A 14,637-nucleotide genomic window follows, 5' to 3' on the forward strand; every position below is an offset into this window, starting at 1 on the left:
CCATTTTCCTCTCCCTTCTCTAAAATATAAATGAAGCTTAACGAAGCCCTACTGACAGTGAGTATGGGTTAAAGTACATTTTAAAATTTTACATCTTATCCGAGGGGAGGTGGGTGAGAAAATGGGTGAAGCAGGTGAAGGGGATTAAGAGTACACTTATTTTGATGAGCATGGAGTCATATGCAGAATTGTTGAGTCACTATACTGCACACCTAAAACTAACATAACACTGTTTTTTAAAAAACTACATTGGAATTAAAAGACAAATCTAAACGAAAATGAAATTTATCACCTTTACCAAAGATAAACCTTTCATTGTCAATAAATCAATTTCAATACATTTAATAGTTATTAATATGTCTTGACAACTGAAAGAGTTCCTCATGTTTCTATAGTGTTCCTAAACGTGTTTTGCTTTCCTAAACTTAACTCCAAAAATTCACTGTGGAGCTCTACAGGAAGTGTCTTAGTCAACAATAAAGATATTTCGTAGATAATAAAAAGGGATTTTACCTCAAAGAGAAGAATTTCTAAGAATTGACCAAGACTGCAAGCGCCTAAGTGTAAGGTTTGAGGCAGGAAAGTGGAATTCGGGATTCAAACCCAGGGAATTTCTTATCCGTGAAAGGCTATTATGCACACCTGCACCTAGGATTCTCAAGTCACAGATTCCCCCAGCCAGGGAACTTGCCAGAACCATTACTTCCATACTTGATTAGGGCCACCCAAACCTCAATCAGATCTTGTTTCTTTTTTTTTTTTTTAAGAACATCTAAATAGTTCGCAACATACTGCTTTACAAAATACATATTAAAAAGATGAAAGTTTCCTTCCAAAGCCTATCCCTCATCCAGATGACTTCAATTCTTTCTTGTCAAAAGAAAGAAGCACCTGGCAACCAGCAGCCCCAGAAATGAACTCTTCCATGAGGAAGACAACGCCAAATCTGCTGCAGCCAAAGAATGTCTAGTGCTCCTTGTGGGCTGTCACTGGAGATGGAAAGCTACACCATGGCAAGGTCTGTACAGAGAAGGAAAGAGGTCTGGAGCACGCGCGCGCGCGCACACACACACACACACCCAAACACACACACCCAAAAAGGCAAGCTTCTTCGGACCTATAGGCAGAAACCTGGCATCCTCACGCCCACTGGCAACGTGACAATTTACAACCGGGCAACACCTTCTAATTAGGAACGTTCTAGCCTTTTAAAGATGAAAAATTAAACTGCTTCCCACAAGTAAGATAAACCAGGCACTGGCGCCTGTTACTGAGAATCCCCAGTGAATCAAACCTCCGTGTCGCTCCTGAACCTGACAAGCCGGTGACCGGGTTTCCCTACGGCGTGGAGGGGAGGAGCCCACCCCGCTCTTGTTGGGAGTGGAACTGGAAACAGAGGACAGGAGCAAGGGACTGAGCGCAGAGGCGTGAACAGCGTCCAAGCAGAGCTGAGCTCAGCACACCCGCAGGAGACAGACAGACAGAGGGGGTCACACGGGGGCCTGGGTGCAGGCTGCAAAGCGGGATCCCGGGGCTGCGGAAGCGGCCCCCGGAGTATCCCCTAGCAAAGGCGCGCGCGTCTGGCGCACACACACCGCCCCCACGCCCGTCCGCAGCTCTCCGCGAGTCCCCTCCCAGAAGACACACGCCCGTACCCACCGGGGCACACGCCCCTCGGGCCGGCGGCGCCTACGTACCCAGCAACACGCAGAGCACATCAAGGGCCACGTACGGCAGCCGCGTCTTGTCAAACATGGTCCCGGCGGCCCAACGCGGGCGGTAGATGAGGCACACGATTCACGACACTGGGCCACGGGGTGGCGACGGCCCCTAGCTGTGCCACCTCTCGGCGGGAGAAGCGCCTCTGAGGGCAGACGAGGTCCGGCCGGCTCTCTGGCGGCCAACAATGGCGCCCGGGACCCCTGCCCTCGCAGCTCCCACGCCCCGAGACGTTCGCGTGCCAGCCGCGGTTGCTCCGTGGTCTCGGGCCTTCCTCCGTAGGCCCTGGCCTGCTCGGGCGGTTAGCTGTCGCGATCCCGAAGCCCGCTCCAACGGGCGGGGCGTCGGAACTCGTGCTTTAAGGATGGGACCGGTAGGGAGGAGGAACGTGGGCTCGGCCCCTCCCGCGGGGCAGCGCGGGACTGGCCAGCCTGCGGCCTCGCTGGCTGAGGGGAGCACAGCAAACTCTAAACGGCCAGTAATGGGGCGGTGGGGCGGGGCCGGGAACCCCAAGCCCGAGAGCTTTGGCCAATCAGCGCCGCCGGCCCCGCCCCGCCCGACCTGCGGACCCCGCCCCTAAATTGGGACGCACTGCGGTCTGGCTGACGTTGGGGGCGCCCCGGGTGTGAGGCGAGGGGCGTCGCTCTGACCGGCGTTCCTGCGGTGGTCGCCGGAAGATGTCTCGGGAGTTCTGGCCGGGGATTATTGCTACCGGGAAGGAGAGCTAGGCTCCGGGCCCACGATCCGGCCCCCTTCCAGCCATCCTTATCCGTACAGATTGGCTAATAAAGAGGTCTGAGGCAGGCAGTGACAGAGACTTGTCCGAGCGTTATTTAGGCTCCTGTGAGCCTTTTGCTTGCTTAGGCTTCGACGTAGGCCCTCAAGTGTGGTCTGGCTGAACCCAGTATTAGTATGAATCCTGCTAAGTCATCGGGCTCCTTGATGTCTGATGCCTTTGATACGTGATCAAATAACTGATCCGCCACCTTTGGCCTGCCTTTCTGTTTCTTCATAGTAATTTTCCATCCACTGACCCCTCGCTCTGCTTGTTTGTTGGCTATAAATTCCCAGCTGTCTTTACTGTATTCAAAGCGAAGCAAAATTTCTTTCTCCTGGGGCGCCTGGGTGGCTCAGTGGGTTAAGCCGCTGCCTTCGGCTCAGGTCATGATCTCGGAGTCCTGGGATCGAGCCCCGCATCGGGCCCTCTGCTCTCTCGGGGAACCTGCTTCCTCCTCTCTCTCTGCCTGCCTCTCTGCCTGCTTGTGATCTCTCTGTCCAAAAAAAAAAAAAAAATTTCTTTCTCCTATTGTAGTAATTTTGACCCCCCAATAGCAATAGTTTTCCTCACCATTTTAACAAGTGTAAATCATTTTTCTTTAACCTGGGTGGCTCAGATGGTTAAGCGTCCACCTTCAGCTCAGGTCGTGGAATGGAGTCCCGAGTCGAGTTCCCTGCTCAGCAGGGACTCTGCTTCTCCCTCTCTCCCTGCCTCTCCCCCTGCTTGTGCTCGCTCTCTCGCTCGCTCTCTCTCTCTCTCTCAAATGAATATATAAAATCTTTAAAAAAAAATGTAAATTTTGTGTTTCACCTTTTGTTGGAATATCTTTTTATTTTTTTTTTTTTTTTTTTTTAAAGATTTTATTTATTTATTTGACAGAGAGATATCACAAGTAGACAGAGAGGCAGGCAGAGAGAGAGAGAGAGAGGGAAGCAGGCTCCCCGCTGAGCAGAGAGCCCGATGCGGGACTCGATCCCAGGACCCCAAGATCATGACCCGAGCCGAAGGCAGTGGCTCAACCCACTGAGCCACCCAGGCGCCCCTGGAATATCTTTTTAAAAGTTTTAACAATTTATAACAAAAAAATGTGCCATTGTTGATATGGCTTTCTTTACTTCCAGAGTAAAGTACAAAACCCCCAGAGTGAAAGGCCACAGCAAATTGAAATTACTTGTGATATCTAAGTATTTGGTATTCATTCAAAACATATTTATTGTTACTGTGTGCTGGGCATAGTCTAGGGACAGTGCTTTATTTAAACAGGTTTTGAAATAAACATTTACTTTTTTAAAACACCTTTTCAAAAGTAAACATTCAAAAAAAAAAAAAAAAAGTAAACATTCAAAAAACCCTATTGATTAATTTTATTTTATTCACTCATTCATTCCTTCAGCATTTGTTGAGTCCCTCGACATACATCAAACTCAGGGCACACTATAGAGACACTAAAATGAACAAGAAAAGATCTCTGCCCTCTAGGAGCCAACCGCCCGGTCAGGAAGACTAATGTGTAATCAAATGAACATTGTGATGTTGGCTTACAGCAGGCACACAAAGCAGGAGTAAGTGTTTTGCCTGAGAGCTCTGGAAACACTGCATAGGGAGGTGCACTTTCCCATCCCTCTGCCAACACCAGAAGACATTTTCTTAGGTTAGAAGGAGGTAAAGAAAACAGTTAATATATTAACAGATTTTTTGCCTTTTGGAGGAGTTACAGTTAATAACTTTTAAAATAGATCAACAAAAGAAAGTCCATTAAGATGTATTAAGCCATATCCTGTTTTTTAAATCCCAGACTGTACTCCCAGGCGGTTGTACTATTTTACCTCACCCACACTAGCAGTAGTGACCACCCCACATTTTTATCAACATTTACTTATTTTTTAAAGATTTTATTTATTTGACACAGAGATCACAAGTAGACAGAGAGGCAGGCAAAGAGAGAGGGGGAAGCAGGCTCCTTGCTGAGCAGACAGCGGGATGCGAGGCTCATCCCAGGACCCTGAGATCATGACCTGAGCCAAAGGCAGAGGCTTAACCCACTGAGCCAGGCGCCCCTCAACATTTATTTTTGAGATGTCTTCATTTTTGCTAATTTCGTGATTATACTATGTAGTCATAATGAGTGGTTATCACAATGTAGTCATAATTTGATTTCCCTGATCTCTAATGTGACTAGGCATCTTTCTCTAAATTTATTCACCACAAATGTTTCTTCTGTCAATGGCCTGTTTTTCGCATATTTTTCTATTGGGTTGATTTATCTGAGCAGAGAGCCTGATGCAGGGCTCGATCCCAGGACCCTGAACCAAAAAGCAGAGGCTTTAACCCACTAAGCCACCAGACACCCCAGGGTAGAAGTTTTTTTTTTTTTTTTTAAACGATTTTTATTTATTTATTTGACAGAGATCACAAGTAGGCAGAGAGAGAGAAGGAAGCAGGCTCCCTTCCGAGCTGAGAGCCCGATGCCGGGGCTCAATGCCAGAACTCGATCCCAGGACCCTGGGATCATGACCTGAGCCCAAGGCAGAGGCTTTAACCCACTGAGCCACCCAGGTGCCCCAGGGTAGAAGTTCTTCATATAATCTCAATAGTAATCACTTATGGCTTGTGATTTCACTTCCTTTATGAACAGCTAGGTTACAGAGTTCTTACAAATGTTATATACACAGAAATCTACTGGCCGGTTTCTGTGAAAGTTCTTGCTCTCTTGACCAAAGATAAAGACTGGCTTCCCTTCCCTTCTCTTTCCACCTTCTTTGAACATGAACATGATATTTAGAGCTATAGCAACCATCTTGTGATCATGAGGAAAAAGCCAAGAAGAGTAGTCCCCCTAGTCTTTAGAATATAATGTTGAACCACTAAAACAGTCAGCAACTACCTACCTCCAGATTTTTTCATATGTGAGAGAAAAACAATTGCTTAAGCCTCAAGTATTCACGACTGTTACAAGGCTAAAGAGTATGTTGAGTCCTGTTTCTGAGAACTCACATGTCATATTACTTTAAGAAAACCTTTTACTTGAGCTTGCTTAATTGAATCAAACCATAATGCCCTGAATAAAACAATTTGGGCAGACAGGAAAGAGTGCTGAGTGGACTGTGAAGAACGGTTTGAGCAAAGAGGCAAAACCAGTAGCATATTCTGAGGCCTCTGAGTAAGATAGGTGAAAAACCTCACAGTGTGGGTGAGTGGAAGATAAGGTTCTAAAAGTGCGGTTTTAACAGTTTATACCTTAAGAGTGTGTCTGGAGGCAAAGAAGAATCACTGAAAATGCATAGTGACCTGCTGAAAAGGGTAATTTAAAACAGGTAATCTAGCTGTGAGAGGAAGTCCTAATCTCTGTAGTGGGTTATAAACTGAAGAAGGGCAAACCTTATTTTGTAAACTGGATTATCTGGTTTCAAATCATTTTCTCTGTGTATTTCCATTTCGTTACCCTCCATCCTTCCTAAAATCTTGTTTATGGCTCCCAGTCCTTTTACAGTTTTGCTAAGGGGTATGAGGGTTAAAGTCTTCTGCTAACTCTTGAGCCAGTGCACAAATGGGAAGAACCATAGAAGGAGGTGAACCTCTAGGATTAGCCTTGGGGACCTCATGGGTGGGCAAACGGGCTCCACCGAGATAGTCCCCTCCGATCCACCCTCTCCTTCAGTGTAAAGCTTGCAGAGCTTGAATGTTATGCTGTCGTTGGTTTTCAGGAAGCCAAAATTTTCTTAATAGGCTTACTGTGATGATCAAACACGAAAAAGTGTGAGTGCAGTTGCCTAGCAAACATCTGATCTAAGCAGACACTCAACATATATATTTTTTCAAAAACAAAGATTTCTGTGACTCCCTCCATTATTTCTGCTTTCCTAACACCCACTCAACCCCAAATCTACCCTGGTTCCCTAATCCACTGAAGAAATGGTGTTGGTCTGACGTGACTGGTTCTTAGTAAATCCACACCTGGTGCTGTTGATCACCACTTCCTTTCTCTACGATGGTCACAAATTATTGCCTTAATAATCTCTTTAAAAATGCGTCACCAAGGGGGGTGCCTGGGTGGCTCAGTGGGTTAAAGCCTCTACCTTCAGCTCAGGTCATGATCCCAGAGTCCTGGGTCAAGCCCCACATAGGGCTCTCTGCTCTGCAGGGAGCTTGCTTCTCTTCCTGTCTCTTTGCCTACTTGTGATCTCTCTGTCAAATAAATAAATAAAATATTTTTTTAAAAATATGTGTCACCAAAATACAGGAGTTAATCACCTATAAGATATCTATAGCATTAGAGACAATGCATATATTTTCTTTAAAAAAAACTTGAATAGGATGGCCATCCATTTCCTACTCTTCTTCAGAATCCACCTTCTTCAGCTGTTTTAGCCACATAATAAAACCCGTCCTTCTCTCACAACCCTTGCTTTGTGCTCTTCTTATATTATCCATGTCCCTCTCCTAAACCCCATCCCTGGATGGGTACAACTGCTGAACTCGTTGCCTTAAGCAATGGGAGTAGGCCTCCTTCAGCATTGTATTCCCAGCTCCAGAGTTGTACTCGGCAGTTAAGAAAATTTAAAAAGTTTTAATAAAAAAATGAGAAAAAGGAAAATAAATAGTTGAGAAGAGAGTCAAGCTGTGCCTCCCACACTTTTCTGTTGTTATTTTAGCAAATGGAAGCTTGTCTGGGGTGAAGGTGGGATGCAGGGTTAATTTTCCTGCTTACAGGTCTATGATACCACTTTATAAGCACTCTTTTGTGTTCTCTAGTATGTGAAGTGGTTTAAAAAGTGGATCTATTCCCTTCTCAATCACGATGGTACAGAATAATTCTAACTGGAAGTCAAAGAATCAAAGGAAAGCAAAGGAAACTTATGTCCTTTCCTCCTTTTCTTTCTCATTAAGATCAGAGCCAGGAATGCATTTCTAGGAACTTCTTACCCTTCAGAGCTACCTTCCCTTTCAGAGTGTCTTCCCTAACAGATTTCATTTAGTTTGTTCTTTTAAAATGCTACCTTTGGAGAGTCTATGGCAATGATACTAGAACTTTTTACTTTGAAATCATCTGGGGTGTTGGTTCAACAGGCTTCCCTGGGCAGGGTCTGGGGAAGGGGTGACAGGCACCATGTCCTGCTGTGATGGTGACAAGAAGAAGCCTCTGAAACAGCCCAAGAAGCAGGCCAGGGAGATGGACAAGATAACGCATTCAAGCAGAAACAGAAAGAGAAGGAGAAGCAAGAAGAGCTAAAAACGAAAGCCACAGGGAAGGGGCCCCTGGCCACAGGTGGAATTAATAGATCTGGCAAAAGGGAAGCCAGCGCCAGTGCCTGAGGCAATGGTGATCCTCAGTTCCATTCCTATTTAAACATCTGGATCTCTACTCCCCCCTTTCCACCCTGTCCTAGTCCTGTAACTGGAATGAAGTGTTGTCTTAGATCCTGTTGTAGATTTAAGAATAAACTTTTGTAAAAAAAAAAAAAAAAAAAATGAAGCAATCATTTAAAAAAAAAAAAAAAGCCCAGCTCCATTCTATCTCCAGAGATTCTAAGATAAAGATTTAGCATGGAACCCAAGCATTATTTTTCTTATCATGTTTAACAAAAGCCCCAGGAGATTCTGATGGCCATCAGAATTTGAAAACCTCAGATCTAGTCTGTCCACATTTTCACTTTCCAGACAAGGTGGGGTTTTTTGGACAAGTTTTTGGGTTGTTGTTTTGTTTTTTTTTTTAAGATTTTTATTTATTTGACAGAGAGAGACACAGCAAGAGGAGGAACACAAGCAGGGGGAGTGTGAGAGGGAGAAGCAGTCTTCCTGCTGAGCAGTCCCCCCCTCCCCCCCTTGGGATCCCAGGACCCTGGAATTATGACCACAGCAGAAGGCAGACACTAGTTTTAGTAAAGTTTTAATAAAATGAAATCACTTTCCTCAAAGTAATTAAAACACATTAAGACCATTGTAAGCACCACACAGTAATTAAACACCTGGGCTCAGGAATCAGGTTCACCAAATACCTTTGAGCAAATTACCTAAAAGTTTCTGTGCACCAGTTTCCTCACTTGTAAGATAAGAGCGATAATAAAAGTACCTACCTTATAGGTTTATTGTGAGGATTAAATGAGATAATATGTCTAGAACCCTTAGCACAACAATGCCAAAGCACACAGAGGTAATAAATGTTGGACATTATTAAATGAGGATCCCTGTTGGGGCACCTGGGTGGCTCAGTGGTTAAGCCTCTGCCTTCAGCTCAGGTCATGATCTCAGGGTGTTGGGATCGAGTCCCACATCAGGCTCTCTGCTCTGCAGGGAGCTTGCTTCCTCCTCTCTCTCTCTCTCTGCTTGCCTCTCTGCCCACTTGTGATCTCTCTCTGTCAAATAAATAAAATCTTTAAAAAAAGATAAATAAAATAAATGAGGATTCCTGTCACCTCTTCATCGGAAGCAGGTTGATGGTATGTTCTACTAGCCTAAGAATAGTGTTCAGGGGCTCTCCAAACTCTTTGCAATTTTATGTTAAATTTTATGTGTTCTGCTGAGAAATAGATCTATAGGTAGCTCTTCCCAGATTCTCTGAGAGGGTCTGTAACTGTCCTGAGCTCTAGAACCTAGCTTCTCAAACAGTGCCCTTAACTGGCAGTGTCTATCTTCCCTCAGGCTTCTCAGAAAGGTGGATTTAGACCACACCCCAGAAATGCTAAATCAGAATCCGTTCAGTAAGATCCCAAGTGATTCCCGTGCACATTAACATTTGACAAGCACTGCTCCAGAAATTTCCCAAATTTCCGTGATAATGAGAATAACCTGGTATCTTATTAAATATGCAGATTATCTGGGATCTTCTTTAGAAATTGTGACTCATTAAATCTGGGTTATTCTTTTGCGGGTGGGGTGAGTGTTATTCTTATATTTAGGGAGGAAACACTGGTCTCAAAGATGCAGTCATCTGTAAGTGAAGAATTTGTCAGAGAATCTGTTTTTTGCTGACCTAGCCTTCCTGCCATAGCTTCTTTGTCTTTGCAGGTAAGAGTGAAAGAGAGGGTATTTAGTACTGAGGCTGCTTAAAGCCCAGATGATCTCCAGTTCCTATGCATGTGAAGCCTTGTGATCAATCCCTTTGTTTTCTCTAGTAAGCTTGCTTCTCTATAGCTAGCCACAAAAAATGCCTAATACAATGTGTTGGTATTTTATAGAATGCAATATGTAATACATATAAAGCAATATTGGTAACATTACACCTGAGAATTTACATTCCAGCATAAGAGCTAAAAACATAATCCCATTGAAATCACCCTGGGTAATCCTTCCCAATCCCATACCCTCAGCCTGCTCATTTTCCACTCCCTCCAACACAGAGTTCGTGACCACCTTCTACATTTTGCCTTTATCATTCTCTTCACTTAAAAGAAAATCATGATGGGGTGCCTGAGTGGCTCAGACCATTAAGAATCCGACTCTTGATTTCAGCTCAGGTTATGGTCTCAGGGTGATGAGATAGAGCCCCGCCTCAGGCTCTGCACTCAATAGCGAGTCTGCCTGGGATTCTCTCCCTTTCCCTCTGCGCCCCCCCACCCCCGCACTGGTGCTTAATCTCTCTCTCTCAAATAAATCAATCAATCTTCAAAAGAAATGATGGCTTTGCCACATATTTGTCCCTAGTCAGTGTTTAAAATGTTTTGAATTTTATAAGAACAGTGTACTATGTACACTAGTAAGGATTTGCTTCTCCACTTATCATTATTACTAGTGTTTATTCATGTTATTTCCTGTTCCTACAGATCAGTTATTCTCACTGATGGATAAATTTCCATTTGTGTAAATATGCCCTTCTACTTATTCATTCACCTGCCAATTGACATCTGGGTGATTTACTTCAGACTTTTAAAATGCATTTCAAAAAAATACATGTAAGCAGGAGTATCTCTAGAGCACTTAATAGGAGTGGAATAGCTAGGGTATTGGGGTAGGTTGGCAATGAACCCCAAAGATATGTCCACATCCTCATCCTTCAAACCTGTGGCCATACCTCATACAGAAAAAGAGTTTTAGCAAATGTAATAAGTTAAATATCTGGGGATTTTCTTGATTCAAGATTATCTTGAATTATTCAAGTGAGCCCTAAATGCAATCCCACCCTTCTTATAAACCGGGAGGCAGGAGATTTGAATCTAGACAGAAGAGAAGAAGGCAACGTGCCTTCTCAACACCTTGATTTCAGTCCAGGGAAACTGACATTAAACTTCTGGTCTCCAGAACTATGAGGAAATAAATTACTCTCGTTTTAAGTCATCAAGTTTGTGGTCATTTGCTTCAGTAGACATCAGAAAGTAATACAAGTATGCATACATACAACTTGAGAAGATAATGCCAAACTATTTTCAACTGATGATATGTCAACGTCATGTATCAAATATTAGTTCCAGTGGTGGTTCCAGAATTCTTGTATAGGAGGATTTAGGAAACTTGTTATATTTTGAAGTTATATTTTCCCAATACTTTTAAAACAATGGGGAAAAACCCATCAAGGATCCCTATCAAAGACTGGCGGTGGCGAGAGTGGGTTGCTATTCATAGACACACTCTCAAGTTATTACTTTGCAGGCTTACTAATCACAACTGAGTTCTCTGCTTAGTTGTATTATTCTCTTGTTGGAAATCACAGAGAGATAATCTTGTTTGCCTCAGGCTGGGGAGGTGTAACTAGTTCTTAGATGCCAGAGCAGGTTTTTAGGATCACTGGCATGCCATGTGTTTATTGGAATGATTTCCCTGTTTATGAAGCTACTTTTATTGTTACACCAAGAGTAGGTTTATGTAGAAGCATTGTCCTGGTCTTTATACCTTGCAGAAACAGCATGTCTTTTCAGAACAGAGCTTCCAAGAACAGCCAAGGGGCTGAACTGCAGATAAGCCCACTGTGCCCTTTACTCTTTGCATGTTTGTTTGATTCAACACAGCTCACAGCTCTTGGTCCTACCAAACTTCAGACACTCTAGGATCACTGTTGCTGCTGCTGCTGTCAGTTGCAGCCCATAAGGGATAAAAGAAAGAGATTTTTTTAAAAAGACTTTTAGTTATTTATTTATTTGTTATTTTTTTGAGAGAGAGGGCGAGCACGTGCTCAAGCAAGCATGGGCAGGGGATAAGGCAAAGGGAAAGAATCTCAAGCAAACCTCCTGCTGAGCTCAGAGCCCCACTGGGGGCTCAATCTCACAACCCTCAGATCATGACCTGAGCCGAAATCAAGAGTCAGTCACTTAAATGACTGAGCTGCCCAGGCACCGCAGGGATAAAAGCATGAGATTTAAAAAAAAAATTTTATTTCCAACAATCAAGAGGACAATATATTAGTTTCTGTTTCTGCTTTCACAAATTACCACAAACTTCAACATGAAGTTACAGTCTGTGGGTCACAAGTCCAACATGTGTCTCACTGGGCTAAAATCAAGGTGTTGGCAATTCTGTGCCCCTTTCTGGAGGATTTAGAGGAGAATCTATTTCTTTCCCTTTTGCAGTTTCTAAAGGCTGCCTACATTCCATGGCTCTAAGTCTCTCTCCTTCCTCTTCAAAGCCAGCAAGAGTACATCCCTGACCATCTTTCCACAGGCACATCTCCTTCTAATTGCAATGGGAGAAGTTCCCCAATTTTAATTTTAATTTTTCTTAACATATAATGTATTATTAGCCCCAAGGGTACAGGTCTGTGAATCGCCAGGTTAACACACTTCACAGCACTCACCATAGCATACACCCTCCCCAATGTCCATAACCCCACCCCCCTCTCCCTAGACCCCCACCCCCTGGCAACCCTCAGTTTGTTTTGTGAGATTAAGAGTCTCTTATTGTTTGTCTCCCTCCCGATCCCATCTTGTTTCATTTATTCCTTTCCTACCCCCCAAAACCTCCACGTTGCCTCTCAACTTCCTCATATCAGGGAGATCATATGATAATTGTCTTTCTCTGATTGACTTACTTCGCTCAGCATAATACCCTCTAGTTCCATCCACATCGTTGCAAATGGCAAGATTTCATTTCTTTTGATGGCTGCATAGTATTCCATTGTGTATATATACCACCTCTTCTTTATCCATTCATCTGTTGATGGACATCTAGGTTCTTTCCATAGTTTGCCTATTGTGGACATTGCTGCTATGAACATTCGGGTGCACGTGCCCCTTCAGATCGCTACATTTGTATCTTTAGGGTAAATACCCAGTAGTGCAATTGCTGGGTCGTAGGGTAGCTCTATTTTCAACTTTTTGAGGAACCTCCATGCTGTTTTCCAGAGTGGTTGCACCAGCTTGCATTCCCACCAACAATGTAGGAGGGTTTCCCTTCTCTGCATCCTCGCCAGCATCTGTCATTTCCTGACTTGTTAATTTTAGCCATTCTGACTGGTGTGAGGTGGTATCTCATTGTGGTTTTAATTTGTATTTCCCTGGTGCCCAGTGATGTGGAGCACTTTTTCATGTGTCTGTTGGCCATCTGGATGTCTTCTTTGCAGAAATGCCTGTTCACGTCCTCTGCCCATTTCTAGATTAGATTATTTGTTCTTTGGGTGTTGAGTTTGATAAGTTCTTTATAGATTTTGGATACTAGCCCTTTATGTGATATGCCGTTTGCAAATATCTTCTCCCATTCTGTGGGTTGTCTTTTGGTTTTGTTGAATGTTTCCTTTGCTGTGCAAAAGCTTTTGATCTTGATGAAGTCCTAATAGTTCATTTTTGCCCTTGCTTCCCTTGCCTTTGGTGATGTTTCTAGGAAGAATCTGCTGCAGCTGAGGTCAAAGAGGTTGCTGCCTGTGTTCTCCTCAAGGATTTTGATGGATTCCTGTCTCACATTGAGGTCCTTCATCTATTCTGAGTCTATTTTTGTGTGTGGTGTAAGGAAATGGTCCAATTTCATTTTTCTGCATTAGGTTCCCCAATTTTAAAGACACATGTGATTTTTAGGTCCTGGGTATCTCTTGTCAAGGTCCTTAATTTAATTACATCTGCAAGTCCCTCTTGCCATATAAAGTAATATTTGAAGGTTCTAATAATTAGGACATGGGTATCTTTGGGGGAGGCATTATTCTGTTTACCATAGCAGAATTCTTTAAAGAGGGAAATACAGAACAAACACCATGCTTATTTAGCTACAAGTACTATAGACATATATGCCACATAAGCAAACTATTGTCCTGAGGGTCCATTAAAGCATTTCATTTAAAACTTTTTGGGGCACCTGGGTGGCTCAGTCAGTTAAGGAGCTGCCTTTGGCTCAGTTCATGATCTTGAGGTCCTGAAATTGAGCCCCATGTCAGGCTCCCTGCTCAGTAGGGAGCCTGCTTCTCCTCCCTCTGCCTCTGCCCTCTTCCCCAACTCCTGCTCATTCTCTCTCTCTCAAATAAATAAATAAATAAATACATCTTTAAAAATACATCTTAATACATCTTAAAAAAATATATATGTCAGGGCACCTCAGTTAAACGTCTGACTTCAGCTCAGATCATGATCTCAGGGTTATGGGATCGAGTCCCACATTGGGCTCCCTGCTCAGCAGGCAGTCTGTTTGTTCCTCTGTGCCTTCTGCCCCACCCCTCACCTCGTGCTTTCTCTTTCTCAAATAAATAAAAAAAACCTTTCAAAAATAAATAAGAAATAAAAAGATTATATGTCTTAGTTATTTAGTGAGACTAATTACATGGAAATTTTATTTCATGGAACTTTAATAAATAAAAATATGACATGTACCAACCTACACTGAAAGCCCACAAATCTCAATACATTTTGCTTTCTCCTAATCTTAATTGTTCTCCCAGTAATACTAGACTTTCACTTTCCTAGGAATGTAACACTTTACTACAAAACTGTAGTAGAAACCTAACTCTTGGGCGGCTAACTCTTGATTTCAGCTCAGGTCATGATCTTGGAGTCCTGGTATGGAGCACCAAATCAGGCTCCGTGCTCAGCAGGAAGTCGTCTTCTCCCTCTGCCTCTGCCCTTTCCCCACCCTGCTTGCTTGCTCTCTCTCTCTCTCTATCTCTCTCTCTCAAATAAATAAATCTTTTTTAAAAAGTGAGATACAGATAAATATTTATTGCCAGGTAGATAAAAATAAAGTCTTAGTTTATAGACCTGGTTTTCTAATTTTATTTATTTTTATTTATTTTTTTT

The 14,637-nt window shown here is 43.4% G+C and overlaps 1 protein-coding gene and 1 pseudogene across 2 annotated transcripts in view; one reads left to right on the forward strand and one right to left on the reverse strand.

The window, feature by feature from the left end:
- PLPP1 (phospholipid phosphatase 1) overlaps positions 1-2,056 on the reverse strand; it is a 101,029-nt gene extending 98,973 nt beyond the window's left edge. The window contains exon 1 of one of the 2 annotated variants that reach the window (XM_047729479.1): positions 1,698-2,056. In XM_047729479.1, the coding sequence (XP_047585435.1) occupies positions 1,698-1,755 (58 nt within the window). In that variant the 5' untranslated portion in view covers positions 1,756-2,056. The remainder of the gene's footprint in view (positions 1-1,697) is intronic. The other variant, XM_047729480.1, reaches the window with a different exon arrangement.
- A 5,523-nt stretch (positions 2,057-7,579) lies between these two features.
- LOC125101172 (translation machinery-associated protein 7-like) lies at positions 7,580-7,810 on the forward strand (annotated as a pseudogene).
- The last annotated feature ends 6,827 nt before the right edge of the window (positions 7,811-14,637 follow it).

Source organism: Lutra lutra, chromosome 5, assembly GCF_902655055.1.
Source record: "Lutra lutra chromosome 5, mLutLut1.2, whole genome shotgun sequence".
In the NCBI taxonomy this organism is placed as follows: domain Eukaryota; kingdom Metazoa; phylum Chordata; class Mammalia; order Carnivora; family Mustelidae; genus Lutra; species Lutra lutra.